The sequence below is a fragment of the Phocoena sinus genome, chromosome 5 (genome assembly GCF_008692025.1).
Source record: "Phocoena sinus isolate mPhoSin1 chromosome 5, mPhoSin1.pri, whole genome shotgun sequence".
NCBI classification, from domain to species: domain Eukaryota; kingdom Metazoa; phylum Chordata; class Mammalia; order Artiodactyla; family Phocoenidae; genus Phocoena; species Phocoena sinus.
The window spans coordinates 4,559,229-4,579,061 of NC_045767.1; the positions used below are offsets into that span (position 1 = coordinate 4,559,229).

The 19,833-nt window shown below is 50.1% G+C and overlaps 1 protein-coding gene across 1 annotated transcript; it reads right to left on the reverse strand.

Moving 5' to 3' along the window:
* Positions 1–6,200: 6,200 nt before the first annotated feature.
* BLOC1S4 (biogenesis of lysosomal organelles complex 1 subunit 4) lies at positions 6,201–7,915 on the reverse strand. Its single transcript, XM_032633706.1, has one exon. The coding sequence runs from the start codon at positions 7,781–7,783 to the stop codon at positions 6,980–6,982; it is 804 nt and encodes a 267-aa protein (XP_032489597.1). The 5' UTR covers positions 7,784–7,915; the 3' UTR covers positions 6,201–6,979.
* Between the last annotated feature and the right edge of the window lie 11,918 nt (positions 7,916–19,833).

Sequence of the window (19,833 nt, forward strand, 5' to 3'; positions counted from 1 at the left end):
AGAGTCCGCCTGCCGATGCAGGGGACGCGGGTTTGTGCCCCGGTCTGGGAAGATCCCACATGCCGCGGAGCGGCTGGGCCCGTGAGCCATGGCCGCTGAGCCTGTGCGTCCGGAGCCTGTGCTCTGCAACGGGAGAGGCCACAGCAGTGAGAGGCCCGCGTACCGCAAAAAAAAAAAAAAAAAAAAAAAAAAAAAATCACAGTGCGATATCACCTCACTTCGGCTGTAATTACAGAATGGCTGTAATTCCGTAACTCCACCCAGCTGAGAAATGAACCAGGGGTGCCCGAGGCTCGCACACAGTACCCTGATAAATCACTCCTCCTCCTGGGTGGTGGGGGAGAAGGTGAACAGGAAGACAGGCGCACGGAGCGCCCGCTACGGTGGTTGTTATCCCTGGTGGCGCTTCCCCATCATCACCATCACCATCTACCCTGAGAAACCTTTACCTCCTCACCACCTCACGCCATCAGGATGGCCACTGTCAGAACAAGTGTCGGTGAGGATGTGCAGGAACTGGAACCCTCGTGCACTGATGGTGGGGATGTCAATAGAACAGCTGGGTGGGAAACAGTGTGGTGGCACCATGTGATCCAGCAGTTCTACTTCCAGGTACATACCCCGCAAGATTGAAAACAGGATCTCAAAGAGATATTTATACCCCCATGTTCATAGCAGTGTTATTCACCATGGCCAAAAGGTGGAAGCCGCCCAAGTGCCCACCAACAGGTGGATGGATGTCAGGAATTCCCTGGAGGCCCAGTGGTTAGGACTTGGTGTTTTTGTAACAGGAAAGAGCCAATCCTGGCTCCATGCTGGATCTGCTTCTTTACTTTCACCTTTGCTTCCCGTTGCTTTTGTTCGCTAAAAGGATACAGCCTATACATAATGGCCTGCTTCGGGGAACCCTGCTACTCTGTCTGAATGTTAAACCAAAGTGCCTTTGGTCAGGGAAGCATCCTGACCCTGTCCACCTGTGAATGGCTGCAAGAAAGATGAAATTAACACACCCCTCCCCGAAGCTGGCCATTCTAGGAGATATTTGCGAGACTTACGGTCTTTTTACTTTACTTCCCTACCTCCTCTCCCTGTCTGTTCTCTAAAAGAAACTGGCATCCAAACCCTGAGAAGATGGTGTTTTGGAGACATTAGTCTGCCATCTTCTCAGTCTGCCGGCTTTCCAAATAAAGTCATATTCCTTTTGCCTCATCACCTCATCTCCCGATTTATTGGCCTGTTGGACTCGGTAACACTTTCACTGCCGTGAGCCCGGGTTCGATCCCTGGTTGGGGAACTAAGATCCCGCAAGTCACATGGCACGGCCAAAAACAAAAACAAAAAAACAGATGGATGGATAAGCAAAGTGTGGTCTACCCATACAATGGAATATGATTTAGCCTTAGAAAGGAAGGAAATCCTGTCACACACTGCAACAGGAATGAAACTTGAAGACATTATGCTCAGTGAAACAAGCCAGTCGCAAAAAGACAAATACTTATGTGAATGCGCTCGTATGAGGTCCTTCCTTACAGCAGTCAAATCCACAGAGACAGAAACTGTAATGGTGGCCACCAGGGGCTGGGGGAGGGGAGGGAGCGCAGAGGTGTTTCATGGGGACGGAGTTTCTGTTTTGCAAAATGAAGAGTTGTGGAGATGCATGGTGGTGACGGCTGTACAGCAGTGCGAAAGTACTTAATGCCACTAACTGGACACTGAACAGTGGTTACGACGGTAGATTTATATTATGTGTATTTCACCACAATTTTTGGGGGGAAAAAAGAATAAAAACAATGAACTAAAAAATCAGTTAACAAGAATAAAATAACACTTCCATTCACAACTCGGATGCCTTCCTGAACAACCTTATAAAGTAATAGTGTTGGCACCTGAAACTCAGGTGTCCCAAACTACTGAGAACTGTGACATCACTAATAGCACATCACCCCCCCAACCTCCCATCCTGCTGGTTCCTGTCTCAATGAATAGTGTCACAGGGAACAATGTGCTATTAAGCAAGTCTATGGGTAAGCATTTTCACAGTCTAGAAAGTGACAGATATTTGGGGGTGAGGGGGAAGGAAGGTGACGTGTGTGTGTGGGGGGGGGATCTGCTTTTTTTTTTTCCGAGAAAAGACTGAAATCGTTTTTTCTGGTTTTGCCAGGACAAGGAGCTGAATTAACATTGGAGGAGCCTGAAGGATGTGGCCCTTGCATTTCCGCCCTCCTGGTTCTCTACGTCTTGCTCATCCGCCTGTCTGTCCCCTTGCATTAACCCAGCAGACACGTTTGGAGTGCCTACCCTGCACCCAGCATGGTGGCCACTGATCCAGGGCTGCACAAAACGGACAAAGATTGCCCTAGCAGGGGAGACAGAAAAAAAAGCAAACAAATAAATGAGCATGTTCATTCCGGGAGAGAGAAGAGCTGCGAGGACAGCAAGCAGGGTGAGGGGCATTGCCCTCAGCTACCACGTCCACCCTCCCATGCCCCGGGCGAGAAGAGCAGCCAGCTGTGCCTTGGAGTACAGCTGTGGTCCTCACACTGTGAGCCCCTTGGGCAGACAGGGCCTGGTGGCTCTGACTGCCCGGTGCTGGCGTGTTTTATTTCCCGGAGGCTGGGCTGGACCAGCTGCTTTCAGGCGGCTGTTCCTGTTCCCACAGCTCCCTCTGCTGGAAAGGAGCTGCTCCTGCAGCCGAGGGCAATCCCGTAGTTACAGGGGCGACAGTTCCCGGTTATTCCCTTCCTCTGGCCCCAGGGTCTCATGTGACCACAGACTGACCCCTCCCCTTTGAGGATGAAAAGCGTAACGAAAAATCTCTCATTCTAAAAGAAATGCATTTCCTTTTCTATTACTGGGACTAAGGATTTAGGTCACTTTGTAAAATATTTTTTTTAACAAATAGTTTTCAAGTTTTTGACTTTTTCAGAGTCTCTTTAGATAGTTCTGCAAGTTCTATATCAATATCCCTGAGGCATGGGAGCCCACAGGATTGCTTGTACGGGTTTAGCAAGTTCCGTCCATGAAATTTGGATTGGATTAGGTTGGTCTCCCACTGGCCTGTCAAGCTCTTGGGAGAAGAACCACGTCTTATTTCCCTTGGGGTCCTCAGCCCACCTGTGGTGATTGATTTCCCAGCAAACATGTGATTGAGTTACTGTATCTGCTTTGCCTCCTGTTCCTTTTGGGGTGCCTGGCTTTCATCTAGCTGTTCATTCTCTCCGCCAGTGTGAGTCATTTGTTCAACAGGTATCTGAGTGTGACGGGCACAGTGAGAATACAGCCGAGGAGAAGTGGGGTTGCCAGAGCCCATGCCCGCCTGGAGGTGGGCCGACAGCCATCTAATAACGAACCAGACACAGTGGTGGTGAGTGCTATGAGGGGAACCCACTGGGCATCTCCCAGGATCCAGGTGAAGCTGGAGAGATGTGAATGAGTGAGAGGAGAGAGGCCCAGGACCAGTGAGGGCGTAGGGGCCAGATCCTGCAGGCCTGGCAGGCCATAGGACAGATTTTGGATTTTATTCAAACATAACGAGAGAAACTGATGGGCGTTTCAGGCAAAACTCAATATATTTGATTTCTGGAAAGACCCCTTGCGCCGCTGTGTGCTATATGAAAAGTGGCTTGGAGAGGGGATGGGGGAAGCAGGAAACCACTTAAGAGAGGGCTGAGTGGTCCAGGTGAGATGGGGCGGCGGTGGGGACAGACACAGAGGATGCACTGAGGATGTTTTTGGGGGGTGCTGGGAGGCACACTGATGAATTGGAGGTGCGCTCTTACTATTCACAGCACATCACTCCTAGTCAAAGTCTTCAGAAGATACTGCCATGAGTTCATGAGGCCAAGTTCCTGGTAAAGAAAGCAGGGGTGACGAGGCAGACAGGACAGATGTTGGCCCAAGGTCATTTTTCTGTCTCCAGAATGGAGGTTGGGGGAGCCAGGCACACCCTGCTCTAGCTGGCACTGCCCCCTTCACCTTCTCCTGGTTCCCTCCTCTCCTACCCCTGACCAGCTGGAGAGTTAAGAGGGCCCTTCTGGATCTCAGAAAACTGTCCTTCCACCTCTTCCTAAGTCAGTTAACAAGTTGAGAATTGCAGCTGCGCTGCACTTGCTTGTTACTTGTGTCACAGCCAAGGACGGCTGGTGACGTGGACCCCGTCTGCCACCCTGAGCCCACCTTTCTCCTTAGTCACTTTCAGCAGCTGGAAGAAATCCTTATGAAATAATGCTTCACCTCTTCCTATGCTGCCCCTTCTGACAGCTGTTTAGCTAAGCAAGTTTCAAAGTTTAAGTTCCAGACCATTATTAGATTTTTCCTCGCAGTAAGTCCTTCGTATGTCCCGAGCTGTCTGACTCCAGGACCCCTACTCTCACGTTCATGATGGACACACCTCCTCACATATGGTCTAAGGCTCATATTCCTGAAAGTTCTGGCCTGGAGGATAAAAAGCCACAAGCTACTTAACCACCTTATTTCACGTGTGAATTTTCTTTCTTTCTTTATTTGGTTGTTCCGGGTCTTAGTTGCTGCACGTGGGCTCCTGAGTTGTGGCATGCGAACTGTTAGCTGCAGCATGCATGTGGGATCTAGTTCCCTGACCAGGGATCGAACCCGGACCCCCTGCATTGGGAGCGTGGAGTCTTTGCCACCGCGCCACCAGGGAAGTCCCACATGTGTGAATTTTATGTGTGAATAAATAGCACCCAACTTTATGTGTGCTTCCAGGGCGACTCCTGTACGCCCGAGGCTGCCTGTGGACGCCCGAGGGGGTGTCCTAGGTACTCCTGAAATCTCTAAGTGGCTACTGTGCTCTTGGGTGTAGGAATGAAGAACAAGCTAATTGCACAGGGCACTCTACTCAATACTCTGTAATGACCTATGTGGGAAAAGAATCTAAAAAATACAGTGGTTGTATGTATACGTAGAGCTGATTCACTTTGCTGTACAGCAGAAACCAACACAACACTGTACATCAACTAGACTCCAATTAAAATTAAAAAAAAAAAAGCTCATCGACTCCAGGGTGACGGGTGGTGTGCTCCTCTCAGCCTTTATGTGACCCCATGCCCATGCCTGCTTATTCTTCTGGAAGGTAGGGGAACTCTAGACCCCGGCAGCAGACACAGTCTGCAGGAGTCACCAGAATGACAACACACCCCGCTCTCCCCCAGCCTCAGCACTGGGGGCCTCCCTCCCAACTTTGCTACTGACTTAGGAAGAGGTGGAAGGACAGTTTTCTGAGATCCAGAAGGGCCCTCTTAACTCTCCAGCTGGTCAGGGGTAGGAGAGGAGGGAACCAGGAGAAGGTCTGAAGGGGGCAGTGCCAGCTAGAGCGGGGTGTGCCTGGCTCCCCCAACCTCCATTCTGGAGACAGAAAAATGAGCTGGGTCTAACATCTGTCTTGTACTAAGCAAACCAGCTTCCAGTCCCCATTCCCAATGAGGCCCTGCACTAATCTCTAGTAGAAACCTCAGAAACAACACCGAACGACTAAGAGAATTTCAGAACCCAAGGTCCCTTAGATATAAGGTGCACAGATAGTGATGTAAATTATCTTCCAGGGCTTCCCTGGTGGAGCAGTGGTTAAGAATCCGCCTGCCAATGCAGGGGACACAGGTTCAAGTCCTGGTCTGGGAAGATCCCACATGCCGCGGAGCAACCAAGCCCGTGCGCCACAACTACTGAGCCTGGGCTCTAGAGCCCGTGAGCCACAGCTACTGAGCTCACGCACCTAGAGCCCGTGCTCTGCAAAAAGAGAAGCCACCACAATGAGAAGCCCGCGCACCACAATGAAGAGTAGCCTCCGCTCGCCGAAACTAGAGAAAGCTTGTGCAAAGCAATGAAGACCCAACGCAGCCAAAAATAAAATAAATTAAAAAAAAAAAATATATATATAAATGTGTGACACAGAAGGTCCATGAAAGCTAAGGTCTGAGATTACACAATCAGACTTCTCACAACGCACAGCTGAGAATACACCTACTTTACAAACCTCAAAGATCTATGATAAATGACACAAAAGCAACCTAAGCTCTATGCTTGAGTTCTACTACCTAGGAGGACCACCTTATAAAACAGATTAAAATCAAGATCAAAGCCTGTTGTACCTGCAAGGGATCTTTAAGATTCCACGTCGTCGGGGTGAAAGAACCAAATCCTAATACCAGTCATATTACCACACAAATAATTTAACTGTTCGCTTTGAGGAGAAATAAATATTTAATGTTGTGAACTTTCTTTATCCCACTCCTTAAATCAGATACTCAACGTGTCTATTTTCAAACAAGCAAAAAGGAAAATACGTACAGTCCTTTTCAGATGGAAACCCTTTCCAATAAAATTTAAATGTTTTATTAATGTTTAATTATAAACCAAACGTTGGGAATCATATATAGACACGTTTGCTATGGACAAACTTAGACTGTGAGGTCATACTTTCAAAAAAACTTCAGAATGAGTTGCAATATATCAGTACGTTTTCTCAGAAATTGTATCATTTCCTTCAGTTTGCAATCCATTATATGGAAAGTTTAATATAATTTTAAATAATTTACCATCTATCCTAGAAGTAAGCTATTGAAACCTGAATCACTATTAGGATCGAATTAACAAGGCTTTAAAGGCTCAGTTTTCCTAAGGGTATACAAATACACAAATCTTGAAAAGGTAATACTGTTAGTTGAGCTGTAAAATCCATAAAAATAACAGTTCTGCCACAGTGCCCAGGTAAATCATTCATTCTGCTTCCCCGATGCCCCCCACCAAGCAGCTTTGAAGTTCCAAGTTTGAACTGGAAGACGTAGAAAATCACACACCCTTCGTGAAATGATGAAGATACTGAGAAATCAAGTGTGCAAAAAATAAACTTTACAATTCCATACTCCAACATCATGTATGTCTAGTCACAGGATTTTCAACTGGTTTGATTACTACTCGAGAGAATTTCAGACCCGTCCTCTGGCAGCGCTGTCCCGCGGACTCAGACCTGAGATCTTTCGCTGCAACAAGGAAAGTGGTCTTCGGTTCGAAACACCACGGGGGGTTCGTAGCTGGTCCCCTGGGACCTGCTGGAGGGCGCCTTGTTGAAGAAGGAGGGCACGTTAATTGTGCGCAGGAGTTTCCTGAACGTACTGGGGAACGTCCCCAGCTCGGCCTCCGCCCTGGAGACCTGCTCCTCCAGCCTGGCTACACTGGCGCCGATCATCCCGACGAAGGCCTCCAGCCGGTCGATCTTGCTGTACACTCTCCGCATCTCGGTGGCCTTGGCGTAAATGCAAGGCATGCCCTCGCTGACCACGTGGGAGGAGTCGCCGCGCAGCATGTCCAGCATGCCCACAAACTCGTCCACCCTGGTGAGCAGGTCCTCCAGGCTCGCGTCCAGCTCCTCGACCTCGGGCCGCGCCCCCGCGCCAGGCAGCAGGCAGGCGGCGTAGCCCGAGGCGGCGCGGCGCAGCAGCGGCAGGTCCCGGCTGGGCGCGCCCGACTCCGGGCCCTCATCCTCCCACGGCACCGACGCGCTGCTGTGGCTCTGGGACACGTTACCGCTGTCCCCGCTCCAGGCCGCCACCTGGGGCTCTGCCTCCTCAGCCGGCCCCTCGCACGGCAGCCTACAACCCCCCGCGAAACCTTCCATGTCTCGCAACTGACCCGGAACGCCAGCCCCGCTTCCGGCCTCTGCGCGCGCATGCGCACGCAGAGCACGCAGCACTACTTCCAGCCTCTGCGCGAGCACGTACACGCACGCACACCTGCCCTCGCTACTGGCCTCCAATGCCCCGCGCATGTGCACGCGCACCCATCTCTGCTTCCAGCCTCGGAATGCTCATGCACGCGCGCGGCGCTCTCCGCGCACAGGTGCTCACGCTCAGAGCGTGTCGGAAAAAAACATGAACGTGTTGGGGGAAAAAAAAAAAAAAACCAACGCGTTGGGACTTGCCTGGTGGCGCAGTGGTTAAGAATCCGCCTGCCAATCCAGGGGACAAGGGATTGAGCCCTGGTCCGGGAAGATCCAACATGATGCGGAGCAACTAAGCCCGTGCGCCACAACTACTGAGCCTGCGCTCTAGAGCCCGCGAGCCACAACTGCTGATCACACATACCACAACTACTGAAGCCCGCGCGCCTAGAGCCCGTGCTCTGCAACAAGAGAAGCCACCGCAATGAGAAGCCTGTGCACCGCAACAAAGAGCAGTCCCTGCTCTCTGCAACTAGAGAAAGCCCACGCGCAGCAACGAAGACCCAATGCAGCCAAAAATAAATAAATAAGAACGTGTAACGGGAATACAATAAAGTTTGTGTATCTTAAGTGTACACATTAATTTTACATATCCATACAACCACATAACCTCCAACCAGGTCAAGATATAGAACATGTCCAGGAACCATGACGGTCTCCCGGCTGCTGTCCCTAGTTTCTTCTTGCTGTTTATAGTTAAATGAAAGAGAAGTGCGATAAGCAAAAGGAAGGTCTGTGAAACCTTGATTTTTTTTTTTTTTTTCCTTTTTTTGGCCGTGCGACTCGTGGGATCTTAGTTCCCCGACCAGGGATCGAACCTGTGCCCCTTGCAATGGAAGGACAGAGTCCTAACCACTGGACCGCCAGGGAATTCCCAAACCTTGATATTCTTGATGACTTTGAAAGTTCTCAGCCTCTCCAGATGGCTAAAATAAAGAAACAAAATTAGGGACTTCCCTGGCGGTCCAGTGGTTAAGACTTCACCTTCCAATGAAGGGGGTGTAGGTTCGATTCCTGGTTGGGGAGCTGGGATCCCGCATGCCTTGTGGCCAAAGAAAAAAAAAGCCAAGGCGTGGAACAGAGGCAATATTGTGACAGGACTTTAAAAATGGGCCACATCAAAAAAATCTTTTTAAAAAAGAAACAAAATTAAGAAATAGCTTTATAGTAAAGATCAAATCCAGGGTACTGCCAGAAAAAAACAAGGAGTTGTGACTGTAAAATACCTCTTAATCAACAGTCAATCAAAGAAAGAAATGGAAAATTTTATTCGAGCCAACCTGAGGATTATAGCCTGGGAGACAGTCTTTCAGAAAGCTCTGAGAACTGTTCCACCTTTTAGAAGTCAAAGCACAATTATATGGTTTTGAGACAAAGGATTATACATCAAAGTAACATATTGATGGTTTACATATCCCAGATCTCCACGTGCAAGGCAGGCAGTGGGTCATCATGACCCCTAACGGCAGCGGCCTGCAACCTTTTGGGCACCAGGGACCGGTTTCATGGGAGACGCACGGGGGCGTGGGGTGGTTCAGGTGGTAACGCGAGCGACGGGGATCGGCAGGCGAAGCTTCGCTCACTGGCCTGCCGCTCATCTCCTGCTGTGCAGCCCGGTTCCTAGCAGGCCAAGGACCGGTGGGGTTGGGGACCCCTGCCTTACAGGATTGAAAAGGAATGTTTTCTCCTAAGGAGTTACCTCGCTAGTGCCAGGAGAAAATTGTTTTATTTTTTTGGCAAGCAGGCACTCCTGCATCTTCTAAGGGAATTTTGTTACTGTATAATGTAGATGCACAATGCATACTAAAGAGGGATAGTGGCCCACATAGGCAGAGAGAGAACTGTATTTAAATTCTTTTCTTGTCCTGCCCTAAAAGTAATTGCAATTCATCAAACCCCCTCCCCTTTGATTGCCCAATTTATTGTTAAATAAGAGAACATCATCTTTGTCTAAAAAATTTCCTCCCATTTTCCAGTTGATCAATCATTATGGGTTGAGTGGGGAAAACTTAGAAAACAGAGAGGCAAATGTTGTAAAATCTTTTTTAAAAAACTCAGAAAAATCAAAGATGGCAGCTCAAAGTACCATTCAGTCAGAACAACTCTTTTTTTTAAACTTTATTTTTGGCTGTGTTGGGTCTTCATCGCTGCATGCAGGCTTTCTCTAGTTGCAGTGAGCGGGGGCTACTCTTAGTTGCGGTGAGCAGCTCACTGTGGTGGCTTCTCCTGTTGTGGAGCACGGGCTTTAGCCGCACGGGCTTCAGTAGCTGCAGCACGCAGGCTCAGTAGTTGTGGCTCGCGGGCTTAGTTGCCCCACAGCATGTGGGATCTTCCTGGACCAGGGATCGAACCTGTGTCCCCTGCATTGGCAGGCGGATTCTCAACCACTGCGCCACCAGGGAAGCCGCAGAATAGTAACTCTTTAAACAGATTAAAGACGTGCCTCTCAGAGCCTCTCAAACAATAGGATCTTTGGAACTTTGGTCCAATAGAGTGAACCCCAATGAGATTCAAAGGAAACCTATGAAGTATTTTAAGAACATCATATTAGAAGAAACACCGCAGCTAGAAGGGACAGAGATGGTACAAAATGAAACGCCTCTGGACACCCCAAATTTCTAGAAGCATTAAGCATGCTGAGGAAATTATTCATCTGTAAATACATACTACCTATCATGAAAAAGGAAGTATGATTCAAAGGGCGGAACCGAGAGCCCAGATGATAGAGTTGAGAGCCATGGAGAATTATTCGTAGACTTTGAGACTGAACTGCAGAATTACTGTGCCCCAGTGACTCCTTTGTGCCCCCCATTTCACCCCTTATTTGAATAGGAATGTTTGTAACGGTTATCCTACGCCTGTCTCACAATTGTATATTGGATGTGTCAGGGGCATATAACGTGTCTCCTTAGTGTTAAAGTTCTACAGATCAAGTAGCGCTGTAGTCTAGGTGCTGGAGTTAAGAAACTACGATCATCCACATCTGACCTACAGAGCAAAATTCTGGACTTGGAGATGCTGCTACAATAGGATGCAACTTTTGGGGCCTTTGGGTGGGGGTGCGGCTTGCAGGTTGGAGGGACGGAATCGTTAGTGGCCAGAGAGCAGACTGTGGTAGCCAGCCTTCAAGATGAGCCCCAATGATCTCCATCTCTTGTTGTTCACGCTCTTGCGTATTCCCTCCTGTTGAGTGTGTACTGGACATAGTGACTTGTTCATAATAAATAGAAAAACGCAGAAGTGGTGGTGTGTGACTTAGGGATTAGGTCGTAAGGGGAGTTGTGTTATTGTTACTCACCAGCGTTCTTGGCCTCCTTGATCTATAGACATTGATAAGAGCCCAGATAAGAAATTCAGGCAAAAAAAAAAAAAAAAAAAAAAAAAAGAAATTCAGGCAAGGCTTTATTGGGGTTTCTGCTGCAGCAGTAGGGAGAACAAGTAACAAGTTCCCTTGCTCGCTCCCCGGGGTGGGGCAGGGGGCGAGCTGCTTCCTTATATGGGGTGAGGGTAGAGGTGTGTCCGGGGGTCAGCTGGAGGGGTGGCTTAGGAGGTTTGCCCACCCCTTAAGTGGGGTTGAGTGCAGGGGGCGTGCTCAGTACCCTGCTTTTGCTCCCGGCTCTTCAGAATTGGCAGTTGGGTTTTCGGTCTTTTTGTATCTTGTTGTCCATAATTTGCCCCAACTGCACATGCATGCAGTTTTCTTTTTTTTTTTAATTAATTATTTTTGGCTGCGTTGGGTCTTCGTTGCTGCGTGCGGGCTTCCTCTAGTTGTGGCGAGCGGGGGCTACTCTTCACTGCAGTGCTTGGGTTTCTCACTGCGGTGGCTTCTCTTGTTGCAGAGCACGGGCTCTAGGCGCGTGGGCTTCAGTAGTTGTGGCGAACAGGCTTAGTTGCTCCACAGCATGTGGGATCTTCCCGGACCAGGGCTCAAACCCATGTCCCCTGCATTGGCAGGACATGCAGTTACTTTTCTTTGTATTTTGTTGCTGGAGGAGATGTCTGCCCAGGTGTGCACACAGCAGCAAAGGGTCCCAGGTCCCAGCCTGTCTCATCTCTTTCTCTCAAATCACTTGCTCTGACTTCTTGTGGACATCTATTGAGGAACTACATAGCAAGGAATTGAGGTCTTTTACCAACAGCCAGCTAAAAACAGCCTCCTTCCAGTAACAACAGGAAGTGGATCCTCCAACCCCATTCAAGCCCAGTGATGACTGCAGCCTAATTAAATGTCCTAAGCTGAAACTATGTGAGATAATAGATATCTGTTGTTTTCAGCTGCTAAATTTGGGGGTAATCTTTTATGCAGCAATAGACAATTAATCTACCATTGAAGGAATATACTACAATTTATTTGTTTTATTTATTCTCTGGCTGATAAACATTTATGTTGTTTTAGCTTTAGGGCTATTATAAAAAGCTCCTATGAATATTCCTCTATATACCTTTTTTAAAATAAATACATTTATTTATTTATTTATATTTTTGGCTGCACTGGATCTGCGGTGCCGCATGAGGGCTTTCTCTAGTTGCGGCGAGAGGGGGCCACTTTTCGTTGTGGTGCGTAGGCTTCTCATTGCGGTGGCTTCTCTTGTTGCGGAGCACGGGCTCTAGGGGCATGGGCTTCGGTAGTTGTGGCACATGGGCTCAGTAGTTTTGGCTCAAGAGCGCAGGCTCTGTAGTTGTGAGCCACCAAGAAAGTCCCATCTTCAATATATCTTTTTGTGGATAAATGTGCTCACAACTACGGAGCCTGCACTCTAGAGCCCGCGAGCCACAACTACTGAGCCCATGCAGCCACAACTACTGAAGCCCATGCACCTAGAGCCTTGCTCTGCAACAAGAGAAGCCACTGCAATGAGAAACTCGCACACAGCAACGAAAAGTAGACCCCGCTCGCCGCAACTAGAGAAAGCCCGTGCGCAGCAACGAAGACCCAAGGCAGCCAAAAATAAATTTTAAAAAAAAGGTCTTTAAAAACAAACAAACAAAAACCTGACAGACCTTGCACTTCTCTGATGGCACAGTGGTTAAGAATCCGCCTGCCAGTGCAGGGGACACGGGGTCCAGGAAGATCCCACATGCCGTGGAGCAACTAAGCCCGTGCACCACAACTACTGAGCCTGAACTCTAGAGCCCGCGAGCCACAACTACTGAAGCCCGTGCGCCACAACTACTGAAGCCCGCGCGCCTAGACCTTATGCTCTGCAACGAGAAGCCACTGCAATGAGTAGCTCCAGCTCACCGCAACTAGAGAAAGCCTGCGCGCAGCAATGAAGACCCAACGCAGCCAAAAAAATAGATATAAAAACTAAAAAAAAAAACCCCAAAACACTGACAGACCTACAACGAGAGATGGACAAATCCACCACTAGAGCAGGTGACCACCACAAAGCCTCTCCCTGCGTGACTGACTGCTCAGGCAGGTAAGAAGACTTGGGACATCAGACAGGGGTGATTTAAGGGGCCACATTAAGGAACTCTTCATCCATTCTTCTCTGAGTATTTATGCAACTATGGCTGTGGGAGGTAAGGAATGTGGGTGAAATGGGTGTGACGTACAGGACACTGAATAAATGGTAAGAATGACTGTGCAGCCCACCCCAAGTTCAGGATGCCTTTAACTAACCAAGAATGATGTCATGGGTATTACCAGATGACCGCGGGGCGGCATTTGTCCAGTAGCCTTTTTCCAGTTGGAAAGAATGTCTCAGGGTCTCCCTGGAACCCAGGCATCTTCTGCCACCTAACGAAACTCTAAGTCCAAATACAGAACCTATTTGGAAGTCCCAGTGTAGCTGGACCATAAAGATAAATTCCCGAGAGACTATGAAAGGGCCTCAGACACCTGTTCTCCAAGCTCCGCCTCAAGGGGCAGGGCTAACATTGTCCACGAGGTGGCTGGTTACTTTACAGGAATCTCGAACAAATGGAATGCCAACTCCCCAAGAAAGCTCAAAGACAAGACAGTGCAAAACCATCATTTTTTTTGGCTCAGAAAGAGACGGTAACTTGTCCCAGGTGACACTTTAATAAGCAAGTGGCACAGCCAAGGGTGGAACTGGCCCTCCGACCCCAACCCACGCCGTCTGCACCACCCACCGTCTGCTGTACCGCCAGCTGAGTCAGGAGCTCGGCCCCTGAGCATCTTCCCTCCTGCTGGGCTCAGACAGCAGATACTGCCCTTGGGTCCCAAGGTGCAAATTTCATGCACCTAGTCGTCGCCAGTTCACCATCATGGTGCCCAAGACCCAAAATGCCTTTGTCCAAGGGACTAGCTTAGCTGAGGAAACACCCAGATGCAGAGGCCTCAGCAGTTCTGTACTAAGAGGATGGGGGCCAGTCAGATTGGGACCTTCCATACACCCTCTCCTCTCCCCTGCCCACCTCTCCATACAGCTTCCATCATCTAGAGCCTTCCCCACGCCCTGGCTGGGTTAAATGCTGCCTTCCTGTTTCCCACCCCCTCCACTTCCTCAGTCTCAGCACTTCTCACTCACTGTGGCAGGGTCTGTTAAACTGGCCATCTCACCCACTATGGTACGAGCCCTTTGAAGGCGGCAGCTGTGGAAGAGTTGGGGCTACAACGTCTAGCACATATTAGCTCTCCCATGTATATTCCAGTGTGCGAACGAACAGGTCAGTGACTCTCACTAGGGAACCAACTGCTTGGCGGTGTCCCGGGGACCTAGTACATCGCCAGCAAAATATTTGCTGAATGAAAAACAAATACATAAGCGAACGCACTCTATTAAACGAGCTGGTCAGTGTCTGCTGGAGACTCAACAGACACCTGGAACGTGGGACCTCAGCAGAAGGAGGGACGCCTGCATCTGGGCTCCCTAATCCCACCGAGCCCCAGGGATTCCTCACACTTCTCCTCAGCCTAGACGGGGTCCATCATAGCCTATTCCCAACATCCTCGAGGCCAACCCGTGCTCACTGCTGCACCCCTCTATAGAGCGCTCAGCATCGTGGACTGCTGTTTAGAAAACTGCTGAAGACCAGGTTGCTGAGACAAGAGGCAGAGGTGCGCCAGGTGCCAGCTGATGTTATGGAAATAGCTCCGGCATCAGTCAGTTCAATGCTCCTGGGCAAGTTCCTGAGAGTTTTTTCAGCCCAAGTTTCCCCACCCGAACAATAAGGATAATAAAATGACCCCTGAAATGTGTGAAAATGAGGTAAGTATGTTAAGTGCCTGATCCCAAGCAGATTCTTGTTCATACAGACTTTTGCTTCTCATTTCACACACCCAATATCCTGTTATTGGTCAGCAGGTATAGGAACTCAGCTCGGGGGGTAACAGCAGAAACAGGATCAATGCTGTTTTCACTTTTGGCCCCTTGAGTGATCTTCGAATTTGACCTATCCCATGCCACTCATATCCTAAGACTGATTTCCCCCTTCATGAGTTTGCTGAAAGCAAAGGTAACAATCCCAATTACTACTTATTAAAGAAAGGAAATGGGGCTTCCCTGGTGGCGCAGTGGTTGAGAGTCCGCCTGCCGAGGCAGGGGACACGGGTTCGCGCCCCGGTCCGGGAGGATCCCGCGTGCCGCAGAGCGGCTGGGCCCATGAGCCATGGCCGCTGAGCCTGCGCGTCCGGAGCCTGTGCTCCGCAACAGGACAGGCCACAACAGTGAGAGGTACACGTACCGCAAAAAAAAAAAAAAAAAAAAGCAAAGCAAATGTATTTCTTTGAATTAAAAGCATGTTTGCCTCAACAGACACCGTGTCAAATATAGGGACTCACAAAGAATTCCCCGTATTTCCACCAGCTGCCCTTTTCCACTTGACACTGCACTGTCATCCACTGTGTGGCCAGGACAGGGACCATGGAGGGTAGGGTCCCCCCCTAGAGAGGGCACGTGCAGACCCTCAGTCCTCAACTCTAGCACCCCCCGCCCTGTTTGGCTGTGTTCACAATGGTCCCGGGTATTATTCACTGGGTAACCCATGGCACCAGACACAATCCCCCTTTCACTAAGCAAGGATGACAGACTTGGGGGGCGGGATGGATCTGAAACTGGTGGCTGCAGTTCCAATTCTGACAGACATCACAAGCAGGCACAGGAAGTTAGGGCAGGGAGGTGGGTCAGGCCCTCATTTCCCTTCTGTGCAATCACCGCAGTGACACCTCCACCTTCACTGCACACCCCTGCCCTGTCCATCTTCCGCGACCATATTTGCATTTTCTAAACCACCAACAGGAAAGTGCTGTTGACCTACTCAAACCTTTCCACGGGTCTCCATTACTCTGCTTCTCAAAAGTTTTCAGCAAACCACCCTTAACTTCAGAAGGCTTTGCTACCCGAAGCATGGTACCTGAACCAGCAGCAATGCCATTACTTGGGAGCTTGTGAGAAACGCCTAAGTCAGGTCCTTAACCATAGGATTAGAATCTGCATTTTAACAAGGCCCCAGGGGTTCAGCTGTACTTTAAGTTTGAATATCAGCATTGCTCCAGAGGCTCAGGACAGGGCAAGAAGCAGCTCCAAGTGGGAAACTTCTTTAGCCAGCGGTGTGTCATTTTAAAAATTAAAAAAATACTTTTTCTGTCAAACATTCAAGTAAGTTGACTATTCAGAATGCATCAATACATTCCTTGGCAACAGGTACCCTACAGCGCATCTAGGTACAGGGCAGAACACAAGACCCCAGGTGGAGAAGCATGGACACACACAGAATCAAGTTTAACCTCTTCAAAGCCGTATGAAGACCTCCACAACCACGCTTCCTATGTCCCTCATTGCCTCCCTGTTCTCTCACAACACCCCAAAGCCCTCCCCACCATGCCACGCTTCTACCTGCCTGTGGACCCCAGGGTCAGTACTGTACCCTTAGTCCCTGGGCCTGGGCAGCTGTGCCTATGATTCCAGGCCCAGACCAAGAGTCCTTGGGTCTGAAAGCTTTTTCCCTCAGACTCCCCGATGCTCAGGTGACTCTCTCCTCAGTGCTCCCACCGCAGCATAAACACGGGGTATCCAAACCTCTTCGATGCCTTCAGCTGTCCTCGTTTACACTTATGATCCCACACTAATTACTACTAGGGCCACCCTTCACTCTCTTTTGTTTTCTTTTCCTTTTTCCCCATTTTTCACCGTGCCTCGCGGCCTGTGGGGTCTTAGTTCCCCAACCAGGGATCAAACCCGTGCTTTCCTGCAGTGAAAGCTCGGAGCCCTAACCACTGGCCTGCCAGGGAGTTCCCAACACCTTTCACTTTCAAAACTGCCTCGGTTTGACAAATGACATGACCGCCCTAAACAGGCGCTCAGGCCATGAGGCCCAGAACCATGGTCGAATCCTCGCACATCCACACCCAGGCCCTCAGCGTATCCCATCTGCACCGCCTTCGGGATGCAGTCCACACACGTGCCCGCGCCACAGCGACCACTCGGCCCCCAAGTGCCCCAGCTCTCCGCGGGCTGCTTCCCTCACTCTCATCCTTGCTCTACTCACAGTGATCAATTTTCAACACGGCAGCCGGACAGCCTCTGCGCATGTGGTCAGATACTGTCACTCCTCTGGTTAAACCCTCAAACTGCTGCCCAAAGTGCTCCTTCTGCCCACCGTCTACTGCCTTGTCCCACAGCACTCGGGGCTCAGGCTGTTCCTCGCCTCTCTGCCCTGCTTGTCCGCCTGCCTGGAGTGTCCTTTCCCTAGATAGCCCTGTGTATACTCCACACACCCATCTTTGCCCAGATGTCACTATATCAGAGATGTCACCTGACCATCCTCTATAAGACAGCAGTGCGGCCCCAGCACCCTATCTTCCAGAGCCCCCTTCTTGCTTTTTCTACAGAACTTACCACTATCGGTGTTATTTCTCCCCCTGCCTTACTGCAGTCAGGCACTGTTCTAAGTTTCTTATGAATGTGAGATCCAAGGGTACAAGCACTTTGTTCCCTGATGTTCCCCAGTACCTGGGGGCACTCAATTTGAACACATTTCCCAAATCAGAAGTATCTGACCTCCTTTTGACAATGACAACAATCAAGGAGCCACTTTCATTCTGAAATAAGTTTATATATCTCAACTTTTCTTGACCAACTCAATGGCTTTGGTCATTTGCACAAAGACTCTAAAAACTGGCTTTCAGCATTTGTTTTTCCGAGCCAATGAACTTCATCATGACAAGCTAGAGCTCTGACCTCAATCCCTGTGACGTCTGCTCTGATGACCTAGCCTGGACATCACCTAAACCTGGAAGATGCCTCCTCCTATCAGTTTGGGGCCTACCGTGGCCAGCTGCATGCTTTCCTCCCCAACCCTGCCAGGCTTCTGCAGGTCACATGCACCTGCGGCAGAGGAGCCCCTCAAACCATAATTATACTATATGAAATAATTTTAGCCCCAAGTCAGCAAACACATGTAGTACCTAGAACTCATCCCCCATTTCAGGTTACTCGCCAGACAGGTTACAAGATGTACACCAGTTAACATGCCACAGAAAAATTATAATTCTGAAAAACCAAACAAACAAAACCAAAACAACACAGCTCCCCTCCGCTGATGTGCTGGACTGCAAAATCCCAAAATTCACACGCCACCACTCGACATGCCCAACAGCCCTCTGGGCCTTCTCAATCTTATCCAAAGTAGCGGCATCCACACCCTTGATTGGGGTTTGGGTTCTTGCTTCGGGAGCTGTAGCCAAGTAGTGTCTTCTTTCTTTTTCTTTTTTTTTGGTACGCGGGCCTCTCACTGTTGTGGCCTCCCCCGTTGCGGAGCACAGGCTCCGGACGCGCAGGCTCAACGGCCATGGCTCACGGGCCCAGCCGCTCCGCGGCATATCGGGATCTTCCCGGACCGGGGCACGAACCCGTGTCCCCTGCATCAGCAGGCGGACTCTCAACCACTGCGCCACCAGGGAAGCTCCATTCTTTCTTGCAGAACTCTGACTTCAAGTCTCTTTCTTGGCTCCCAAATTCCAGGAAGCATTAAAAAATAGCAAAGCACAACAGTATACTTTCAAACTTTAAACATACAATAAAATCACAGTAACAAAAATAGGACCACACAGCAGTTTACAATCTAGGCCCTGTTCCTGTTCCTTTACGTAACGGCATTTACTTAAAAGCTGTCTTTTCCAAGCTGAATTCACCTAACAGTCAAAATCCACATATGACAATATAATACTGAAACCATCTACCATACTGGTACTGGAGATTTAGTGTCTAACAGGGCGAAAACGCAGAAAGAAACGTAGGGAGAGAAAACGAAAGACTCTTGGTTTCGGCCTCTCCAAGCAGTCATCCTCCTTACCAGCTGAACGGAGTCCATCAGCTGATAATCGAGAGTACGAGCGGGGGAAGTTCATCAACACGACGTAAATTCTAAGACTCTCATACCGAGGAGGCAAACAAGAAACCGCGACCACCCGTGCAAAATGCGACCACTTGCCCTAGGGTCATCTGAGACGGTGCAGGCGCATCGCAGCCGGTCTCTAAGGCGCCCCCTCTTCTTTCTTTGACCCTACAGCCGGGGTTTTCACCCCAGCGACTGAGCTGGTCCACATTCTGCAAATATTTTACTAGAAGGGGTCTTTACGGCTCACAACAACATATCAAATCATTTTCTTCTAATTGCCAACGTTAAAAAAAATAAAACGATATATAAGCGAGAAGCTGATCGGGGTATTATCCTCGTTCCACTCCCGCCGCCCAGCGCGGAGGCTACGATGCCGGGCGAGCCGGGCTCCCCTCCCCCGGCGGGCCGGGGCCCACCCGCCCCCGCGTCGTCAGTCACACCCGCTCCCGTGTATCCGCCGGTGCAGTCCGCGGCCCTCCTCGCCGTCAGCGCGGCCTCTGCCGCCTCCGCCTCCTCCACCTCCTCGCACAGGCGTATCACCCTCTTCCGCCGCGGCGCCGCACTGCGGGCGGGGTCCCGGGCGCGGGCCTCCGAGACCCCCACCTCCCTCTCCTGCAGCCGGCGCGCCTTCAGATGCGCGCGCACGTGCTCGCGCTCGCGGACGGCGACGCCCCGGTGGGCGGGCGGGAGGCGTGGAGAGCGGGGCCTGGGAACCTCTCCCAGGCGTCGTCGGGCGCACGTTCCCGCTTCGCATCTACGGGCCGCCTCGCGCCGCCACCGCCCCGCGGCCT